General features: G+C 49.7%; 2 protein-coding genes across 2 annotated transcripts; both read right to left on the bottom strand.

Annotated features, from left to right (window-relative positions):
- Positions 1-2,827: 2,827 nt before the first annotated feature.
- LOC136938378 (formin-2-like) lies at positions 2,828-17,816 on the bottom strand (the record flags this gene model as incomplete). Its single annotated transcript, XM_067231667.1, is given in 10 exon segments — positions 2,828-2,889; positions 5,744-5,831; positions 7,544-7,678; positions 8,450-8,608; positions 8,610-8,759; positions 8,761-9,276; positions 9,969-10,132; positions 10,525-10,639; positions 13,361-13,650; positions 15,704-17,816. Coding segments are annotated over 10 exon segments (3,792 nt in total), but the record flags the coding sequence as incomplete, so codon positions are not given.
- A 3,131-nt stretch (positions 17,817-20,947) lies between these two features.
- LOC136938379 (muscarinic acetylcholine receptor M3-like) lies at positions 20,948-22,807 on the bottom strand. Its single transcript, XM_067231668.1, has one exon. It carries the CDS (start codon positions 22,805-22,807, stop codon positions 20,948-20,950), a length of 1,860 nt encoding a protein of 619 aa, XP_067087769.1.
- Between the last annotated feature and the right edge of the window lie 274 nt (positions 22,808-23,081).

Genomic DNA, 23,081 nt, shown 5'->3' with positions numbered 1-23,081 from the left:
GGTACAAGTATGTATTAGCATGAGAGTTGTGAATCAGTCCAGATCTCGCTGACTGCTGGCACGTCAAATACTGCCTCATGCGGTGCGTTTTGACTGCCAAGGAGAGAGTGCTTTTCCAGCACCAGCCTTCGGGGCAAGATGTGAAGTTTTTGTCCTGTGATTTCCCACTGACGCCTATCACGGATGAGTAATCCAGCGCTGCGACGTGGAAAAGGAGCCCCAGAACTTCTCAAAGTCGGAAGCCGACTTGCTGATGGATGTCATGTGATAATTGACGGAGGATGGTGCCATCTGTATGGGAGTGATATCATGCAGCACAGAGCTGTCGCAGGGAGCCGCTGCATGGCTGTGGGTTTGAGGTTTGGGAGAGGAGAGGTGGTTGGAGCTGGTTCTAATCTTCGATCCCACAGACACAGCGACTCTGCCTCCCTCTGTGACATGACATGACTGGAGGACTGACCTGTGAGGACTGACCTGTGAGGACTGACCTGTGAGGACTGACCTGTGAGGACTAACCTGTGAGGACTGACCTGTGTCAGAGAGTTCTGACAGAAACAGCCAGGGTGTGGTCCTTAAGAACCCCCCCTCTCCCTCTGTCCCTCTCTCCCTCTCTCCCTCTCTCCCTCTCTCTCTCTCTCTCTCTCTCCCTCTCTCTCTCTCTCTCTCCCTCCTTCCCTCCCTCCCTCCTCCCTCCCTCCCTCCCTCCCTCCCTCCCTCCCTCCCTCTCCCTCCCCTCCCTCCCTCCCTCCCTCCCTCCCTCCCTCCCTCCCTCCCTCCCTCCCTCCCTCCCTCCCTCCCTCCTCCCTCCTCCCTCCCTCCTCCCTCTCTCTCTCTCTCTCTCTCTCTCTCTCTCTCTCTCTCTCTCTCTCCCTCTCTCTCTCTCTCTCTCTCTCTCTCTCTCCTCCTCCTCCTCCTCTCTATCACATTTCTGAGACAGGGTGGCTGCACTGCCAGCTGTGGTTAGGGGTCTGGAGACCCACAGACAGGATGGAGACTCACACACAAAAGAGAAATCATTTGGCTCCTCAACTCAATAACATAGCCTGAGGGGCTGGGAAGAGAGAGGGAGGAAGAGAGAGAGAGAGAGGTAGAAAAAAGAAAGAATACAGAAAGAGATAAAGAGAGAATAAAGAGAGAGATTAAGAGATAGAGAGAAAGACGACTGGCGTTGAAGAGAAAGACGGAGGGAGAGAGGAGGGGTGAGGCTTTTCTGAACCCTCGTTATGACATCACGTTATGACACATTTCCCTCCTGAAACGGCAACACGTCTCCAGTCAGCGTGCTGTTGCTCCCATGATCAATGTCAGCAGCGTGACCCCGGCAGCAGGGGCCCAAGTCCTCGTGTGTGTAGCCGTGCCAAGACCCCTCTCAGGACTCTCACAGCATCTCTAACAACTGGATCACATTGGAAATTGGAAAAACATGCCCCTTTTCATGTCGCGCTCGCTGTTGATGTAATGATGTATGCAGCTCTTTTGGACACGTGAATATCAATAAGGTCTTGTTGAAGACGGATAACCCCATTTCCTTTCCTTTTTCCCCCCCCCCATTATGAAGTGTTGGTTATTCAGAACACATTGTTTATCATTTCAGAAGAGAATATTACTCTTTTTTTATTGTTTTGTGGCAATTTTTCTTTGCTTCATTTATTTGACAGAGAGAGAGCGAGAGAGCGAGAGAGAGAGAGAGAGAGAGAGAGAGAGAGAGAGAGAGAGAGAGAGAGAAGGGGGGAAAGAATGGCCTCGCCCTACGTGATACATGCTCGACCCGGTGAGCCACCAGGGTTCCCCCTGAGAACTGAGAACATGACACTCAAATATGATTTTACAGTCACTCTAATCTCCTGTAGTTCCTAAAGAATTGCCTGTTCTCCTTTTCTCCTTCAATCTAAAAAACCCCCCACAAGTTTCACAACAGTGGGGCTGATCTTATTCAATAAGAACGCATTTTCACTAAAGGAAAACTGGAAATCCCACTCTTGCAGACACAGACAGGCAAGAGTCTGTCGCTAAGCACCACACATACCAAAAGGGTTTGTGGTTGAGCATGTTTGTTTTGGTATCTAATGCACATTTCTTTTTGTTCCCCTTTTCAAGTGAGCCAAACCGGACCTGAGGTCCAAAGACTGAGGCATTTTCACAGAACACACGATGGAGCTAACGTCCACAAGCTAATCATCAGGCAACATAGACTGGAAACAGTTTTATGACTTTTAATTAATGACTGGAAATTTGGCGACTGTTTATGGAAAGGGGCTTCTACTTCTTGTGTTCCAAGGAAGGTGAATTTGATTGATGGGAGGTGAAGTTTGTGTTTAGTAGTCACCACAGAGCCAGATAAAACAAATGAATAACTGCTGAGTGATGCTGTTAGCTAGTCGCTGATAAAGCAGCTACTCACTTGTTACTTAGATTTCACTATGATGCTCAGTTTGATTCTGTTGTTCAGTATATCTACATTGTGTTGGGTTGGAGCTAAATCGTTAATCATTCAATGTCTTGAGCAAATAGCTCCATAATGGTGGTTTCACAGCAAACCGCAAACAGGAAATGGGGTGGGGGGTGGGGTGGTGGGGTGGGTGGGTCAAAAACCCACACACCAATCTGTCTCTTAGAGTTGATGGCTGACACAACTATTGCTCAAACATTTGCGCAATAATTTCTGCATGATATCAGTGAAGTGTTGGCGGTTTATGAATATAACATAACTTAGGATCATGGGAGCTCTTTGTGCCAGTAAATAATCGGTCATGTTCGTCATCATGGCTTCCACGTCTCAGGGGAAGGGTAGGGGTTAGTCTAGTCAGTCACCAGACGTCACACTTACGTTTTCGTACAGAGCCTGCAAGGTCTCCAGATCCACCACAGTGTTGTCCATGTTCAGGATAGCTGGAGAGATGAAACAGAAAGACAGGGTGGCTCTAAATACTCATATACATCCCTGCCAAGTCCATATTAGACACACTACTGTACATGGCGACAGCGTTCTGTTCTGATGTGGTCGTAGTCTTAACAAGCGATGACAAGAATAACAACAACACTGAAGTCAAGCTTCTCCGTGACCAAGGACAGACGCAGGAGTATGATGAACAGTTACGACGATGGGAACATCCATGCTTTACAACTCCACTAACTTAATGCAGATGATGGAAGCTATGAATATTTCTTTACGAAGGTTACAGTATAGCTCACAACATATCACACAGGCATGCATACACACTTGGCACTTTCAGTTATATTATAGCTCACACCACAACACACACACACACACACACTTTCAGCAGCCTGTGCTGTGGGAGCATCAAACTACCGAACGGCAGCATAAACATGGGCTGTCTGAGTTCCCTCAAGGTAGAAAGTGCCGTGTGTTTGAATTCCTGCTGTCGCCTTTCCGTCTCGGCGGCTGGTGAACCTGGCGCCCGTGAGCATTAATCCTTTGAAAGTAAATGTTTAAAGACAAACAGAGCCTGGGGGGTCTCCACTATTTCATCTGAGGTGTTGGGTTCAGCACCAGCAGCCTAGCCGTGCTTAGTATTCACATTTCACGGTGTGAAACTTGTGTAGTGTGTGAGCCCACATTTGACTGCTTTGTTAAGACTGCTCCACTGTTGCGAAGCGGCTGACTGGTAGAGGACTGAACTGGCCAACAGTCGACAAGGTGGGTTTGAAGAGGTGAAAGAATAGATAGACCGAGATGGTTCATAGTGAGACAGAGGCATTGTGCAAAATCATTGTACTGTATTCAATGGAACACAAACACGATTTTCTATGTTAATATTCAAAACCTACTGGAGTGTTGCAAGCTATGCTCACAAAGCAATTTTCTTTTGGCTTTGGAGACCAACAGACGGATAAATAGACAGACAGACACACAGACAGGACCGGTCTGGGAAAATGCAACGAAGAACAGAACTGGCTCTTTAACTGGTGGTTTGGCCAGACCAACCACACTAGAAACACAGACAAGGTATTTACTCTGTAATCTACCATTCATGCATGCTTTCCAAGCCAAGCTGACTGACTGGTCATGTGAAAGACTGGTTGAGGTTAATAGGAATGATGCTGCAGCTGTATTTGGATACTGTCACAATGAAGAAGAAAATGACATATTGCAGATTTGTAGAGATTGCGATTAGCTTTTTGTCAGTCTCCATGTGAGCCTCTCTCGGCCTCTCAGTCCTTTATGAACAGCTTCTGATCGTCACGACGACCATCCCAAAGGTGATCCAAGTAGCAACACCCTCCCCATACACACAAAAACTTGATACACAAAACTCTCTCTCTTCCTTCCCCCTCTCACTCCTTTTCTAACTCTTTTTCCCTCTCTTTCCCCCCACACCCTTTCCTCTCTTCTCCGCTTGTCTCCCCTCCATCTTGCATCGCTTCTCCTCTCCTCCCCTTTCTCTCTCTCTCTTCTCCTCTCTATGTAGCTTGAATGGTTCTGTTTATAATGTCCGTTGGACCTGGGGTTTAGCTGAGAAGGGGAGCGGTCCGTATCATCGCTTTTAGGCTGCCAAACCCGGCCCCACCCTCCAGCATGTACCGTATCCCAGGCAGGTAGGCGCCAGGCCTGGCTTCTGATTGGCTGCGACACTACGACCTCACAAAAAGTCACGCCGCACTGACATGTCTTACAAAACATGCGAGTGGCAGCCAGACAGACGAGGAAATGGCAGCAACAACAACTAATAAACAACATGGCTCCTTGTGAAACAATGTAAGAGTCATAAAACACAATCCGGGGCTTAGACGAAGAGCATTGTTCTGCCTCTCTCTCTCTCCTCAGATGTGGTTGACTGTGGGGGATTCATTCTGCTCTAGTCCAGCAGGAATCCTCATGGATCAGCACCATATAAATGTTGTAACACGGGCCTGCGATGGTCACGAGGAGCCCTGTTTAAACTGTTCTCCTGTCTCGGGCCTCTGTGATGAACCTTTCTTTCCAATCAACGCTGATTATGGCGCACGCTGAAAGGACGTCTTAACATGGGTGGCGAACGAGTGCGCTGATGAGCACGTCTGTCCTCCTCCTTCCCGCCTGAGAGAGAGGGCCGAGGGGACGGATGGACAGGCGAGCCCTCCCCAACGAGGATCTCACCCGCGTGTTTAGACAAGGGGTGTAGAGTGAACGAGGGAGCAATCAGAAGACTATAACAAGGTAGATAATCCATCCTCATTAATGTCTGGAGGGGTTCCGCCGTTGCCAGGGCGTTTAGACTAAAGGGTGACAACAGATAGAGCGATAGAAGTAAGAAACTAAAAGATAAGAGTTATAACTGAAGGATGTGAAGGAGGAGAGGTGGAAGAGAGGATGAGTGGATGTGTGGAAGAGTTCGTTTGTGGCACTTTGTCTTGTAGGTTTAAGTCAGACATTGCATTCCAAACAAACATGAGTTGGTTGATACATTTATAACCCGTTGATTTTCTGACAAACCTTTGCAAACCAAGACACAGGGATGAATATTTACTTCTGGAACGTTCTTCTGAACAAACAGCTCTGTCCAAAAGAGGAGTTCCAGAGAGCCTATTACAGGAGCCACGCCCTCGCCTTGTGTGAGATGGAGGAAATCTCTGCCCGACACTGTCAGGTTTAATTGGGCCTTGACCCGGGGTTGATGGTCAGCGCTTAGACCTAAACGGTTCACTTTTCAGCTCGCTAAACAGAGTAGGGTAGAGAGCACACGTCTCCCGCTGTAAAGGACTTGGCGCCGCAGAAGGAAAACAGAAGTGAGGCAGCACTCACCGTTCTGGATGTCCTTCATGTCCAGATGAATACTGGACATTAGGATCCCCACTGCCTGGGAACGCTTGTTGTTCAACAGTTTCACAACCTGGGAGAGACAGAGAGAGAAGGAAAAATGGAGAGAGATGGAGAGAGAGAGAGCAGGAGAGAGAGAGGGAGAGGCACAAAACTGAACATCTCTCCAATGTTTACCTTTTCGTTCCATGGAAGAGAGCTCAACCCAATTCGCCCACAGACATCATGCAAATTGTAATCCTTTCTGGTTGGATTAAAATGATTGACAACCTAATGCTTTTTCTCCAATTGTTCACCTCCATCATCTTTCAGATGGGTCAATTTAAAACTCAGAGATCTTTGAGACATCCCGACTTATGTACAAAACATTAAATTCACTACCTTCAACCCCTGGCATTGATAATACACTTTATACAGAGACACTAGCCAGTAGGCAAACATACTAGGGCCCTGTAAGTATACTGTGAACAACATGACAAACCACTCTTTCTCTTAAATGATTATACTGTATGTCTCTTAATATGGTTTCAATGCACTGGTTTGTCACTGAAGACACAGGTTGTCAAAGCTATCATTAAATTATTAATATAATAATATTTCAAACACTGATTTTTAACAGTTTAAGAAATACAAACAATTATTGTCCTTTCCACTAACTGTACCATTCCTACTGTACATGATCATATCTAATTTACAGTAAATAAAGATTTTACGCAACTTAGTTGACTTTGGGTTTGAATAAGTTAAGACAGATTCACTAAATCTCACTCACAATGGAGTACTCATGCATGCCATCTGTGACATCTGAATCTTCGGCTCCGAAAAGTTCTTTAAAGCTACGTCACTCACCCTTTAATCTTTTATTTACGCTTCCTCCCAATTATATGAGTCAATCATTCTCAAAGTACTTTGTTTTCAACATTGGCCAACGCAGATTTTCATGGATCCCACAAAGACAAAACTGGAGTTCAGCAGTATCTGCATCACATATGAGAGACTAACCCTGGGGACAGAGTTGTTCTCTGCACAACCAGAACACAGAAAACATGATAACAAAACAATATCTGTTGACGTGATCTGTTGAAGGAGATTGTGTGCCAGGCTAAATCCCAACACTCTTTTCTCGGTTTGTCTGACATTGGGAGGGAATAAGTCAACACACCCGCTTCAACAAACAACCATTCCCATCCTCGACACTTCAGACCCTGTCACGAGCCTGGGCTCTGACAGACACTACACAGGAAGTCGCTTTCTCAGCACTGCTCTTTCCTCAGTCACTGACTGATTTCGCCCCTCCCCAACCCTCCATAATCTGACATCAGAGGAGGAACCGCAACAGGAACAAGGTCACTTGAAGCGCCTTCCACAGACCCCCGTCTGAGAGACGGAAGGGGGGGGGGGGGTGGGTTCAGTAAGCGCACGCGAGACCCTGGCTCTCTGCCCTGGCTCCCTGCCCTGGCTCCCTGCCCTGGCTCTGGCTCCCTGCCCTGGCTCCACTGCCACCACAGCAGGCCTACCCTGGAGGGGCTTGTGGATGGGAATGGGAGCCAGGGAGGAACCAGGGCTCACGGTACATTATCAGTGTCTGGCCTCAGCGCTTCCTCTTGTCACCCACGAGCACGGAGCCACAGGGATGGAGAGAGGTCTAGACGGGGGAGAGGACCAGGGCTACTGACAAGCACCTCACAAGCACGTGCTGTACGGGACTCGTGTTGTACAACAGGCACACACACTCTGCACAACCTGGGACACACTCACGACACACACACACACACACACACACACCTGTTTGGCCTTGGACTTGGAGATGGTGTCGGAAATGGGCTTCTTCTTCTCCTTGACGGCGCTCTTGGAGAACAGCTCCACAAACTCATTAAAGTCCACCGAAGGCTCTTCGATCTTCTCCCACACCAGAGAGCCCTTCGACTCCCTCGGGAAGAGAGGGAAGATATCTGGTAATTACGCACCACAACCTCCCACCGACCCACACAGTACACGATACAGGACACACAGGGCATACAGAATACTGTGTGACTGTAAGATCACATCATTGCACTTGTAGTCATTGAAGTCAAAGCAGAATGAAACCAGTAATACTGTATATCCCTGAAGGCCTGAGGAAAGTGGTTCTCCCCCCCCCCCCCCCCCCCCCCTCCCTGTATATTACATTCTGCCCATTTATAAAGCAATACAGTGATGCTGGTGATTTATGCTACTGTGATCATTACGTATAACAAGTTTCATCTATCAGTCTTTTACACTGAGAACACAGGGGGAACACATTTCCCTGGGGGAACAGATTTCCCTGAAGGCCTGAGGAAAATGGTTCCCCCTATGGCTTGTCAGTAAACTGAACATGTTATAGTAATGTGACGTCTGTGACTGTCTATGTACTGTACACCAGTGTTAGATAAATTCACTAAGAAGACTACTAGGACTGCAGTGACGTTCACCAGTGGAGCACCTGGTTCAAATCAGACTAATGGCTCACTCCCTAACTTTCTCTCGTTTTACACCCAGTTAGCATCCCAATGGCTTTCCTATGGTGAACACAACTGATCTTTATCAGAGAACAACCCTCTCTCGTCTAGTAAGGAAAGCTCCAGGTTAATTTCCCCCATTCATGCTCCATACAGTACAGCATGACTCCCTAGCCCACTGGGACATACACATGCAGGGAACTCTTTCAACGTCAACATACTTTTTAGCATCCAGCTGAATCCTGGTCCAGTACAGGGGCTTCATGGGTTTAGGGGGCTCGATGGAGGCCTTCAGGGGACCCGAGTCCTGGACCATGGAGAGGACAGGACCTCCAGCTGGAGGTGGGGGAGGGGGGCCAAAGCCTGGGGGGTGGAGGGGGAGGCGGAGGGCCCATTCCTGGAGGAGGAGGGGGGGGTGGAGGTCCAAAGCCAGGCGGGGGTGGGGGCGGAGGTGGGGGGCAAGGGCCCTGTCCAGGGAGGGGTGGGGGAGGGGGAGGGGGTGGAGGGGGCGCAGCTCCGCCCGGCAGGGGGGGGAGGTGGTGGGGGAGGGGGTTGAGGGGGTGCAGCTCCGCCCGGCAGGGGGGGAGGTGGTGGGGGAGGGCAAGGCTCTCCCCCGGGTAGCGGAGGTTGAGGGGGGGGAGGCGGGGGCGGGGGCGGGGGGGGAGGCCGGGTCCCGCTTTGCTTCAGCTGGCAGGTGCAGACGAACCCTGGTCCAGGTCCCAGGCTGGGAGCAGAGGAGGCCAGGGCTGAGACAGAGGCAGACGAGGCCATGGAAGTCCCCTCTCCGAAAGGCACTTTGAACCTAAAGCCTTCCTCCACGGGGGAAGTCTGTACGGACACCTCCAGACCCTTCCTCCCCGCTCCACCTCTCCCCAGGCCCACAGCGTCCTGCCCTTCCTGGGCAAGCTTCTGTTCGGCGCCCTGCTGGTGCTCCAGGGCTGCGATCTGGACCCTCAGGTCCTCTATGGTCTGCTCCAGCTGGGGCACCATGGTGTCTCCTTCCTGCCAGGTCTCTGCTGGCTTCACAACCGCCTCAGCCTGTCCGGGCACAAACACAGACCTCAACACTAATCTGACCACAGCAGTCACTAAACCTAGTCACAGATGAAGTGTGCTTGAATAGTTTTTCAACTATGCAGACAGTGTGTTGGATTCTGACCAAACACATAAAGGCACGAATGCATTGTGTGGTCGTCCCTCACATTCTGGGAGAGGCGACAACATCCTTTTTCTGTGTTTGAGATGCCTCATTACTGTATCTGGCAGGAGGGGATTTGAGCCCTATAGAGGTGTGACATGCCACAACATGGCTGTGTGACATGCCACAACATGGCTGTGTGACATGCCACAACATGGCTGTGTGACATGGCACAACATGGCTGTGTGACATGGCACAACATGGCTGTGTGACATGCCACAACATGGCTGTGTGACATGGCACAACATGGCTGTGTGACATGGCACAACATGGCTGTGTGACATGCCACAACATGGCTGTGTGACATGGCACAACATGGCTGTGTGACATGGCACAACATGGCTGTGTGACATGCCACAACATGGCTGTGTGACATATTCTGTACCTCTTACAGGGCAGGCTGTGATAGGCTGGGAGGGAGCGCATTCACAGTGTGGGGGAGAGAAACACCGTGGAAATCCACTCATCTGGAGCTGAGAGCCTGCTGCAGGGCTGAAGGTTCCAGGAGGGCAGGGAAGCATGTGACTGGTACCCTGGGGGCAGTAGGACCCAGCGGAGCACTCGCCACCTGTGTGACTGTGACCGGCCACATCTGACCAGGGTTGGTCAGGGAGGCATGAGGGACAGCTGGGTCATGGACGACCACCTGTCTAGACCCCAGGTCCCTGACTCCACACGCTGGCTTAGTCATTCTAACTGGGCTTCATGTAGGGTCACAAGGGGAGGGGCAAGAATTTACATGCAAAATTCGAAGATTTGTGGTTGCTGTGATGGTCAGGAATGGCTGGTGGATTGAGTAGGTCCCTATTGGTCTAGACTTGGAGTCGATGTTAAAGAGAAAAGAAATCCAAGTCTGACTCCTAGTGGAGAGAAGAGTTATTGCAATCAAGCAAAGTCACAACAAACATGTACCTCAGATTGTATTCCATATGGTCTTGGGGGACCTATAAATCAGAACACATACACGACCACTGTGAATACTCATATTCATAAAGTCGATTACATTTGATGGAAATATGTGGCTGTAGTGAACAAACAGAGGTTAAGTCAAACAGTCTCCCAGGTCCACCCCCCATGGCTGTCCTCACCAGTGTGCTGGGTCGGACGCCATGAAGCCTGGACACGACTCGGCAAGTGGCCCTCGTGAGCTCCACAGAGGTGAGGCAGAGGGCTGAACGATGCCCAGGTGTACAGCTGCTCCACCTGAGATAGAGAAGGAGGTTGAGAGGGCGGTCAGATGGAATTTCCTCCTGCTGGATGGCTACGCATCGGTGCTGTTCCTCACAGGGGGGCCCTCAGGCTACAAAACAAATCTCTTATCGTATCTACAGACCTGGCTGGACCTGAATAGCTGACAGTAAGACAGGCAATCCATTTATGTTTAATCAGATTTGACTTCTCCTCAAGGAATGAATCAATAGATAATCTCTTGCTAAACAAGACTCAGTACATTCTGTCCACTAAAATAGATAGAACAGAAGTCTGTCTATTCTGGTAACGAGTTCAGCTAATGATGACAGTTCACTCCCTTCCAGTCATGTAAGGCAATTTGTGTGTCCTATGAACACAACAGTCCCTATTGTGAGGTTTAACTTGAGGTAAATGCTCTAAGGCAAAAAGTTAACACAACTGCTTTGAGAGAAACACAACAAAAAATCCTCTATTGGGAATGTCTCCCATTATGATACTGTAACACTTGAACGCTTGTTTCAACCAAACAGGTTTCCCCGGGAAAACAAATGATTTCCCGGGGAAACTGTAGCTGTTAATAGCTCCCCTGTGGCAAGCAGACTTAAAAATGCACCATCCTATGCCCTCAAATGATGCAACAACAAAACGCTTCAACAGTAGTGCAGCGTACGAAAATGAGTTCCAATTTAAAACGGCTTTGATGTGACACAGAGGGTTACCTCAATACAAAGCCATTTCTGTAAGGACCACAAAGCATCTCGAGACAGAACGCTGTGCGTTTGTGTATCCGCGTTTGCGTGCACGCGAGCGAGTGTGCGTGAGTGGGTGTTTTCACACACTTCAGAGCAAAGAGGTCATTTGTTTCTGACAGCAGGCTGTGTTTTCACCGAGCAGTGAATACCAGAACAACACCAGAACCGTAGCTCGCCGCAGTGCCAGGACACTCAGACAAACAGAGACACAAAGTGAACCGTGTCACAGCCCTCCCAGCTTAACAACATCACGCTGAGTAGAAAACCTCAGCAGGATCACCACGATTCCCCCCCGCTGAGATTATTCACAAATCCTCTGAGAAAGAGTGAGAGAACGGAATTGAATTCCCCCATTCTCCTGTGACGGGGATAAACAGGGAGACACAATCATCACAGCCCAGGAACCACTACACACATGACTGCAGTTCCAGTAGATGCCTCAGAACCAGGCTGAGAGGAGACAGGGTAGCCCGCTCAGTGGGCACACTGATCCATAAAAGAATGTGGGAGAGAGTGAGGATGGCGTGATCGAGAAAGAGGAGAGTGCACACATGTTAGTGCAGGGTGGCAGCACAAAGAAAGAGAGAGATAAAAGAAAGAAAATGGGGACGGGAAGGGAGATCGAGTGAGAGAGAGAGAGAGAGAGAGAGAGAGAGAGAGAGAGAGAGAGAGAGAGAGAGAGAGAGAGAGAGAGAGAGAGAGAGAGAGAGAGAGATAGAGAGAATGATGGAGAAGGGGGCAGGGTTGAAATAAAGAAAGGGAAGCTGTTTTGTCTGTGGACTCAAAATAAGGTTGTCTCCGGTCATGCTGAATAATGCACAGCTCTGGGTGCAGCCTCCAGCCCAGGTACACTGTAAGGGGGAGTTATGCTCTGACCAACCCAGGCAGAGTGAGCCTTCTGCTGGGGAGGAGGAGCCCGGGCCCTGGGCACGTGGAGCTCTTACGCAACACGGTCACCAGATGGTCTACGCAAGCAGATGTGTGTGTATGTGTGTGTATGTGTGTGTGTGTGTGTGCGTGTCCTTATTTGTCCCAGTGTCACAGAGAACCTTTTTGTCAAAACGTGTGTGTGTTTCTGAATGTGTTTGTATGTATATTTGACAGTATCCTGTATGAATGAAATCATTGCTCATTGATGTGTGAGAATGTGAGAGTGTGTGTCTGTGTGCTTGTTTGAGTATGTGCACTCAAAGGGGCATTTTTGTTTGGTTTGTCTGTGTGCTTGAGATGGTTGAGTGTTTGTGACAGCATGTGTGTGTGTGCATGTGTGTGGGTGTGTGTCATCTGAAGGGGGAGGTGCAGAATGTAGAGGACATGACAATACCCTGCCTTTTGATACAGTGTTTCATTTTCAACTATGGAGATTTCTGTAGCTAGAACACACACACACAAACAGCATACATACTAAATGTGAAGTGATAAAAATAAAGAGAAAAAGTGTTTCAATTTCTGAAATCTTTGTCTCAAGTATTTCAGTATTTAACCAATTTAGCTTGCTAAATTCAGTAGCAGGGAATATGTTATGAAATAATCTTGCTGAACCGTAGCAGAAATTTGATTACATACATGCACATGCACGCCCACATACACTCACATTCAGGCACACAAGATTATGTCTTAGCGGAGCATTAGCGGAAAAAATGATTTAAACATTCATGAAATCAGCTTTCATATGGTTGGGCTGACCACATGCATTCATCTCATCTCCACATGATGAAACACCCCTTTTATGAAATGAATGTCTCTCATATGGAAGCAGATATGGAGGATGGAAACATCTTACACAATCGATGAAGATCACATCATTTCATAATACGATCCATCAAGTGTGTTGCACAAGTCCATCATCCATCTTTAGCCTTCCCAGCGTGAACTATTCTCAGTGAAGTATCACCGACTTGGTATCTCTAGAGATCCAGGTTTATATATTTGAAACCTCGTGTTCGGGTGAGACACAGGCGGTGGGATGTTCGGGCCTTACGTTGAAGCTGGCCGAGGCCGGGGAGGAAGCGTCTCCATGGCGTTGGTCTCCATGGCGTTGGTCTCCATGGCGTTGGTCTCCATGGCGTTGGTCTCCATGGCGTTGGTCTCCATGGCGTTGGTCTCCATGGCGTTGGTCTCCATGGCGTTGGTCTCCATGGCTGTGTTCTCTGAAGCTGTCACTGAGGGGCTGTAGGAGTCCTAGAGCTAGCAGACTGGAACACAAACCCTCTGCCTCCTCCAATGAGCCTTCTACCTTCTGCTGACACAACCTCTCCAACAGGGTGTGGCCTTGGGGAGGAGAGAGACAGATAGAGAGGGAGAGAGAAAGAGAGAGAGAGAGTGAAAGAGTGAGACAGTGTGATATTTAGACTTCTGTGTTTCCCTTTACTGTAAAATGACACTTAAATTATTGACAAAGCAAATAAAATGTTGTATCCCTTTCAAGTGTACCTCTGCTTTCACAAACTGTTCTTCACCACTGCAATAGTGCTGTCCCTAGACTTACCCTAGATTCACACTGTGAGATGAATTTGAGCCACAGGCCAAACATTTGCTGTAGAGAGTCAAAGTGCAAAAGTGAGACACATACGTCAGATTTTAACATATGAAACGGCCGTAGAGAAAGGTGTTAATCACGATTCAGAAGTGTTAATTAAACACCTACAAGCTAGCAAGCAGCCCTCATCAGAATCTGGCATGAAACAGAAGTTCGATGTGTTAATTACACCAAAGCGCCAAAGTAAAACTAGGTGCATAATTAAAATGATGATCACCAGTAAACAGCTGCTGTTCTTTAGCAAGGCTGTTGGATTGTTCATAAGATTTCAAATCCAATTTTCCGATCTATGATTTATTTGGAGGCCATAAATATCTAGGGGGATGTGTGACAGATCGATAGCCACAAACGCCCCGGAGAAATCGAGTGCTTTATTTTAGCCAGAGAACAGATTTTTTTTTTTATAGCTACATAAAGAGTTTGAAAACAAAGTGCTCTTTGAAAATACAGTGATTTAACCTCAGTGTCAGTTTAACAACAGTGTACAGCTTCCCTGTCGTGATCATGGAAGGATGACATGAGAGAGATTGTGGGAGAAGGGCAGTGATCATATAGAGGTGCTGTGTGTGTATATCAGGGAAAGAGAGAGAGAGAGAGAGAGAGAGAGAGAGAGAGAGAGAGAGAGAGAGAGAGAGTGGTGAGGGTGAGGAGAGGGATTAGAAAAGAAATCACAGTGATAATCCTCCCTTCAGACATTCAGACTTTTGCAGACAGACAGAAAGGCAGTCAGCCAGACAGAGATAGACAGACAGAGACATACAGACAAACAGAGACAGCCAGACAGAGATAGACAGACAGAGACATACAGACAAACAGAGCCAGTCAGACAGAGATAGACAGACAGAGACATACAGACAAACAGAGACAGTCAGACATAGATAGACAGACAGCGACATACAGACAGCGACAGCCAGACAGAGTAGAGTCTAGATAGAGTCTCTCTATCTCTCTCTCTTCCAATCTCTGTCCCTTTTTTCATCTCTCTCTCGCTCTCCCTCTCATAATCTCTCTCTCTCTCTCTTAATCTATCTCTCTCTCTCTTAATCTCTCTCTCTCTCGCTCTCCCTCTCATTGGCTCTTTACCCTGGGCCCTGATGTAACCCTGGATAATGGCTGCTGAGAAGCAGATCAGTGCAGATCAGATTGAGAGCTACGACGTGAGGAACACCCGAGCCGACAGGACGGCCAGCCTGATGATGCAGCAGGAGCCTCAATATCACAGAGGGAAATCACATGTTGAAATCACAGCGGAATTCATTCAAATGGACACTCCTAAGAGAACACAGGAGCAGAACAGCTGAGGCCGTTCACACAGGAGAGCTCCTTTAGTTAACCAGGTGTGCTGGATAAATAAGAAGTTAACCAGCTCTGCTTTACAGCTAACATGTTTGGTCGATACTGAGAATCAATGAATCATTGACATTCTGAGTGGTGTAATGTTGTTTATATTCAAACACAGTGTTGTTGAATGATAGATTGATTTGGCATGTGATGGTACTACAGTGCTACAGTCCTTGCATGAGTACCTAATCCCTGTTTTATGTAGGGCAGGGAGACAAACAGACTTGACTCATAATAAGACTCCAGGGGATTCCCAGCTTCAATAGGCCTCAACCGTGACCTAACCAAACTGTTTCCATGCTCAGACTAGACCTCACTACCAGCATTGTTCTTTAAAAGCCAGGAGGATAAGATTTGTTTTTTTCATCCACTCACCTGAGAAGACGTCACATGGTCCTGGGGGGGGAGAGAGGACACCTGAGGTGGGTCGTCTGTGACCCGTACTCCAGCTGGCCCCTGGTAACCCTCTCTCTATGTTCTCCTGCTCCTGGAGGTTCCCTCCAGCTTCCTGCCTGGCTCTCAGACAGTCCAGCTCCTGGGTCCAGTCGGTAGAGTGACTGAGAGGCCCTGCGATGCTGCAAGACCTCTGCCTGGTCCCCCTCCAGCCCTGGGCCCTCGAGGCTCCGTACCCGGACCCAGGGCCGGAGTCCATCCGCCGGGGGATCATAGGGCTCTGGTTGGGGGAGCTGGTGGGGGAGGTAAGCTGCCGGGTGGTGGTCTTGACGTAGGAGGGGTGGATGGGGGGGTAGAGTTTGACGGTAGAGACGCCAGAGGTCCGTCTCTTGGGTCGTGCCACCTGCTCGCCGTCCGAGGTCAGCTGACACACGGACATGCTGCTCTTCCTCCTACTGAGGGACAGGAAGTCCCTCCCGCTGACATCCTGTTCCTCATCCCCCCTCTCCGAAGACAGATCCACGCTGCTCACGCTTTTGTGCGAGCCCGCCGCGGCTGGCAACCTGATGCACCTGACCCCCGCGACGAGCCCCCGTTCCTCCTCGGGAGCCTGGACGACCCCTCCCCCACTCAGGCTCCGGGTCAACTGGGCGGACCGGACCGGGCTCTCCAGCTCGTCCTGGGGCTCCTCGGCGCTCTCGTAGGAGCAGGAAGTGGCTGTGGTGTCTGGGAAGCTGCAGGTGCTGGTGGTCTTGGGGAGGAGGCTGTCGCTGCTCCTGTCTTCCACGTCCGGGGCCCAGGACGGGGACCCGCTCCCGCCGGAGGACCCCACATCCAGCTCATCATCTGGGTCGGGCTCAGACTCCCTCCCCCCTGCCTCACAAGGGACGCCTCGGCCCACGTCTGATTGTATACGCTGAACACTGAGGTCTTTTACTGTCGTGTTCGCGCAAGCAGGTATGTCAGTACTGCCTGGGGTGAGACTGCCTCTGAGCGTCTGTTGGTCAGTGCTGTCGGGGCGTGTGGGTTTGGCATCCTCAGTAGGGGGTGTCCCCTCGGTTAAGTGGTCTTGGATTCCGTCCAGGACCCCGTCACTGGCCCCCTGCTGCTCCTTGATGGCCTGCCGGATGTCTGACAGCAGGTCTTCATGCTCAGCTGCAGCGGAGTGGAAGCTGTACAGGTCGCCGTCTGACCCTGAGCTGGTTCTCCCGCCCTCCTCGTCCATCACATCTCCCCCGGAGAGACCACCCTGGTCGGGCTCGCCGTCAGACATTATCCCCAGCTCGTCCGCTGAGAGGCTGGCGTCCATGGTGGTCGTCACCCCCACCTCCTCCACCCTAGCCCCTCTGCTCCCATCCAGCATGTCCTCCTTGGACATCCCCTTGGTCTTGGACAGACTTTTCCGGATCCTCATGGAGGAGAACACGGAGCTTTTAGACTCCGATTTGGATTTCTTCTTTCCCCCGTCGCCTCCACCTTTGCTCGTTTTGCTCTGGGTCTTCTTCGGCTTCTTGGAGGCATCCGGTTCTCCGTCCTCGGCTCTCACCTCGTGGGAGGCCTCCCCCCCTCCCCCCCCTGCCGCCTTCCTCTGCTTGGCCTCCTGGTTCCCCATGTTCTTGAGCAGACGCACCCCCTTAGCGATCAGGCCATGCTGCTGGGGCCTGGCCTCGCTCTCTCCCTGGGATGCTGCCTGGCTGGCTCGGCGCCTTGCGGAGCTCTCTAATCCCTGCCTGCTCACCGGCGTCGGAGGCAGCTGTGAGGATGATGCTGCTGCCGAGAGGAGGCTGGGACACGCTCCCTCTCCTTCCCCCTCCTCCGGTTTCTCTCTCGCTCTGTGTCCCTCCCTCCTCCCTCCATCTGCTCGCTCGGCGGTGTTACATAACGGGCTGCTGGCTGAGCGACTCAGACGGGCGTGCTCAATGCGAGGCTCCTCCCCCTTCCCGGTGTCTCCCTCAAAAGCAGGAAGTGGATGCTTTTGCTTCTGTTGTTGCTGTTGCCGGAGCGCCAGCTGCTGTTGCTGCTGTTGGTGATGCAGGGAGTGCTGCTGCTGCTGCCTCCTGAGGAGGTTAGTCACGCTGCTCTTCCTCCTGTCCATGAAGGTGGAGGTGAAAAAGCTTTCCTTGAGGAAAGGCACCTGTGTCTCCACTGTCTGAATGGTCTGCATCCTGACGCATCACAAGGACGACTGCCTGGATACTTTTAAGTTAAGACAGAGAAAGACCAGAGGACTGTTCAGATGCTATGTACTTTTAAGTATGTTTAGACATGACTTTGGCCAGAGAAGTAACTAGGTTTTCAGTTATGTCTAAGAAAATTCTAAATATAAATTCATAGCAGTACGCCTATAGACACCACAAGGACTGTATTCCTTGTGATGAATCATAAACTTGTTTTACAATAATCCTGGTTATTCCATGGAGACATTTCATCAAAAGTAAAATATATATAAGCCCTGAACCATGCATGGCCTTGTCTTCATACTGAGGGATGTAAATCTGGTAATCCTTCATGGCATGTTTATTAATAGCATGGGGGTTGTCCCTGTTCAGACCTGTACAGTAAATCTGATGCGATTCAGAATAAATCCTGACAGCTGTCAATCCTGAATAAACGGACATCTGCCACTCTGTCATCAACGTTGGGTCTCACCGGGCAGTGAGACTAATCAGTCACAACATAGAAGGCCACCAGTCATACCACTGTCCAGTTTAAATGCAGTACAAATGTATTGAATCTCCGGCAATAATTAAATAATTAGAAAGAAAGCATACAGCTTTCTAATAATAATAATAAATGTTATTTAAAGGCGCCTTTCTCAACACTCAAGGACACCAAGCTTTTACCAGGTATAACATGCTGATACAGACGAATAAAGCAAGACTTACACTCTGCCTTATTGAAAGTTCCCACAAACTCACCTGGAACTGGGAATAGCAGTGAAATCAGCAACGGGCGCAGGCCAATGTCGATGTGAGGGAGCGGTTCCTAAACCGAAGTTAGCTTCCCTGTGCAGTGGGTTCTCTCCAGTGAAAACACAATGAACCAGTGTTTGTCATCTCCAATGAGCTGCTCCTCTTCCAGGGTCACATGAAGAAGTCACCATCACATGCCTGCTCCTTGTCTGCCTACTTACCCCTCGGGCTGCCTGACTCCACAACATCCTGCTGTTACCAGGAACACTCTGACCCACACACAGGCCCTCTATGACAGGCTAACCGCATTAACGTCCATGTTGATGGCTAATGGTGTATAGTATTATCCGACCTGTACAACTCAGGGGCGTAGTCAGAATAATCTTTGTGGGTAGGCCTAGAATATTGATTAGCATATTTTCTCATTTACTTTGCGATGTGCACCCGGTGCATACTTTTTCGGAGATATTTTTGTTTTTAGGCAGGCCTTAGAACAAATTGGGTAGGCCTGTGCCTACCGTGGCTACCCCTCTGGTACAACTTGTTCTATGATGTGATCATGTGGACTCGGTGATAGTATTTTTGGGGATATTTTGATTATGCGGGACTGGGAGTAAAAAATTACTATGCTACCAGGAGAAATGCATTATTGGCATAATGCCATATACAGGAAAGCACCTCAACTAACGTCAAAATCAGCCGTCAAATTCTAAGTAACATCTGACATGTAATATGAAGCTGGAAGATTTGTGAATAAAAGTTTTTCGTTTGTTGGTTTGTTTATTGACTTTAACATGGAAAATTTTAATTGTAACAAAAACTAAAAATTTGATATCATTTTAGGTAGTTTCAAATGTAAAAACAGAAAGAAAATCTTGAGTGGATCAACAAAGTAATAACACTGCTCACATTGTATTGAAAAGCAATAAAAACAGAAAGAAAAGAAAAAGGCAGAATCCTCTCATTCGGTGTCTCTGGCTGGCGCAGCACAAGGTATGTTTCAATATTTGTTTCTGGCTTGCTTTAGTAAGTATGCAGAAAATTTCAAAACATTCACAAAAAAGGGTTTCAGTATGCATCGGAGGTTTGATGCATCTGTATTTTTTATAACATCAGAACATTCATATAATTGAACCTATTGGACTGTTTTCATTTTCTTATCAGGATTTATTTATTTAAGTGTAGTTTTCTCTTTATCCAACAGGGGATGCTGTTGCGTTGCTATATGAAATACTGGGAGATTTTATATTGCGACCAGTCTCAAAGGAGATGTAAAGTATGTATATTTAGTGTTGACAGAAAATGAGACATGATGGCATAAGCGTTTTACTGAATCCAGTCATTATAAACAGAGAACAAATTATACTGATGGACCTTGGAACTGTAGTGTACAATCATTTTGTATCAAGTTCGACAAAACGTTTCCCAATAAATCACTATCAGTATATGATTACTTATACTGCACATATTACATAAAACCTCAGATACACAACATCTGAATTTCTTGATGCACTTATTGTCTTCACCATGTAAACCACAACAATCACATTGAACATAAGAACACCTCTTTGAAGAGCTACAGTTTATTCTCAACTCAGTTCTCAGACTGGCTCAAAACCTATTAAGTAATATCCGTAGACCAGCCAGGTAAACTAGACTGGCCGCTGTGCTTACTGTACCTTGTAATTGAACTTTGTGAAATTAGGCTGGTTTTCCAGGTTACCGTAGAACAACCAATTACACAAATATAACCAATACCTGCAAAAAGTGACACAGCTTCAAATTCTCAATATTTTTGTTGACACAGGAAAGCTATATTCAAGTACAAAAGCAATGTACACAAGATCCAAAGAAAAGGATATCAAGCTTAGATAACCAACAGTCAGCATACAGTAAAATCAATACAATGTAGACTAATGACACCAACAACCTTTTGGTCTTGGCTTTCAATGCTATATTACAACCTGTGGGCAGAGTTTTTCTTCACTGATGTACTGTACCACTGAGACAGAAAACGGTAAGAAATGTCAAACCTCAATTCCATTACAGACGCATTATCTCCCTTGGTTGTCAATTGCACTTTTAAAATTACCTCAATGCGTTTAAAGCCTTTTTCAATTAACTTTCACTTCAGTCATTTAGAAAACACAGCTGCCCTTGTGGCAGAGAACACTGGAGGTCATCTCTCCGGTTCTCGCTATAGAACGCTAGGAACGTTCCACCTGGCCTCGGTTCCTCAGCGAGGGGTCAAACGTCCCCTGACGAGCATGGCGTCCGCGGGGGGGGGGGGGGGGGGGGGGGGGGGGGTCCCCGCCTCACAGGCCAGAATCTCGCGGCGTTCCTCTCAGGAGGTGTCGGATCTACAGTCCGTGGAACCGTCCTTCTACGTGGAGTCTCTGGGAATCCTCCTGTGGAACACCACCGACTGCCTCTGCTGGAACAGCTGCTTCCTGCGCTTGCGCTTGTCCCAGTGGCACAGCAGGATCATCTTGAAGGTGGTGCGGAAGGTCTTGTTGCAGAGAGCGTAGCACATGGGGTTGACGGTGCTGTTGACGTAGCACAGCCAGTAGCCCAGCGCCCACAAGGCCTCTGGGATACAGCCGGCACAGAAAGTGTTGACCAGCACCATGATATTGTAGGGCGTCCAGGTGATAATGAAGGCCAGCAGGATGGCGCTGAGCGTCTGGGCGGCTTTCTTCTCCTTCACCAAAGACATGCGCTTGCGTTTGGTGATCTGAGTCCGAGCCCTCGAGGCGAAACGCTTGGCCAAGGCCGCCTCTTTCACGGAAATGGGCGCCGACGTGGATTTGGTGATGGTAGAGGCATTGGGGGAGTGGCCTGCGAAAGGCCCGACTTTGGCGGCCTGGATGGAGGGCATGGACTGGATCTTGGCGATGCGGTTGGTGAAGCTGTTGTCTGCGCTGCCCCCGTCGGGAGTGGTGGTGACGGTGGTTGTGGTGGAGAGGCGGTCGTGGTTGTCCTCCAACGCCCTCAGGGGCTCCTCCTCCGACGCGGCGTCCAGATCCTCGCAGGACGTCAGCTGGGAGTTCACCGCCGCCTTCATCCCCGGCAGGTTGAGGACGATGGAGAAGATGGCATGGCTCTGAGGAATCACGGCTCTCCCGTTCCCCTCCTCGTCCTCGGACGACCCCGAGTGGTCCATGGACACCCCCGCCTCGTTGTTGTTCCAGCTGTCACTGCTGCTGTGTTCCGGGTCGGCCTCCCCAGGCTGGCCTCCACCCCCGGGCCTCCAGGACCGCATCACAGGCCAGCAGTGGAAGCGAGACGCCAGCCCCCGCCCAGAGCTCTTCCTCTGGGACGACCGGGTCAGCTCGTAGCTGCTGCAGCTCCTGGAGCTCCCGGTCTGGTGGAGCATGAAGCGGGCCTTATCCACCCCGCCCCCTACGCCCCCGCCCCGGGTCCCAGCCCCCTGCAGCCCCACCAGCTCCCGGGAGCGGTTCTGCGTCTCCTGGTAGATGCGCCAGTAGAGCACGCTCATGATGGTGACGGGCAAGTAGAAGGCAGCTATGGCCGTGCAGAAAGTGATGATGGGCTCCGACAGGAACTGGATGTAGCACTTGTCGGGCGGAACAGTCCTCTCGCCCACAAAATCCTGCCAGAACAGGATCGCCGGGGCCCACAGGACCAGGGACACGAACCAGGCCAGGCCGATCATGAGGCAGGCTCGTCTGGTGGTGCGTTTGGCCCGGTAAGTCAGGGGCCTGGTGATGGAGAAGTAGCGGTCGAAGCTGATCACCAGCAGGTTCATGACGGAGGCGTTGCTGGCGACGTAGTCGATGGCGAGCCACAAGTCACAGGCCCAGTTGCCCATCGCCCACGTTCCCATGACGATGTACGCCGTGTACAGGTTCATGGAGACGACTCCGATGATGAGGTCGGCTACCGCCAAGCTCAGGAGGAAGTAGTTGTTCACCGTCTTGAGCTGGCGGTTGACCTTGAAGGAGACCACCACCAGGATGTTCCCGATGATGGTGACCAGAGACAGGAGCCCGGTGAGGAGCACGATGAGGACCACCTGCCACACCGAGTGGCCCCCCAGGGGGTCGTTCACCCCCGCTGTCCCGTTAAAAGAGCCGGTGAGGTCGAAGGAGGAGTGGTTGTCATCCCCGCTGCTCAGCTCCGGCCAGGAGACTCGGAGGAGAGCGTTGGATTGTGGGTAGGCTGGGGTTCCCGGGGCGCTAGGGGTCACATAGAGGCCAGGGTCTGTACTGTTGGAGCTCATCATAAAGCCCTGGCATATTCTGGATGAAGGGACAGAGAGAGAGAGAGAGAGAGAGAGAGAGAGAGAGAGAGAGAGAGAGAGAGAGAGAGAGAGAGAGAGAGAGAGAGAGAGAGAGAGAGAGAGAGAGAGAGAGAGGGAGAGAGGGAGGGAGGGAGGGAGGGAGGGAGGGATGGAGAGAGAGAGAGAGAGAGAGAGAGAGAGAGAGAGAGAGAGAGAGAAGAGAGAGAGAGAGAGAGAGAGAGAGAGCAAGAGAGCATGAGAGCGAGAGAAAGTT

The sequence above is a fragment of the Osmerus mordax genome (genome assembly GCF_038355195.1).
Source record: "Osmerus mordax isolate fOsmMor3 chromosome 5 unlocalized genomic scaffold, fOsmMor3.pri SUPER_5_unloc_1, whole genome shotgun sequence".
Lineage (NCBI taxonomy): Eukaryota > Metazoa > Chordata > Actinopteri > Osmeriformes > Osmeridae > Osmerus > Osmerus mordax.
Note: the sequence above shows the minus strand (reverse complement) of the source record. Positions and strands in the feature narration are given on the sequence as shown.

Coding starts and splice junctions, on each gene's coding strand:
- LOC136938379 (XM_067231668.1), bottom strand. CDS start 22,807: ATGAGCTCCAACAGTACAGACCCTGGCCTCTATGTGACCCCTAGCGCC.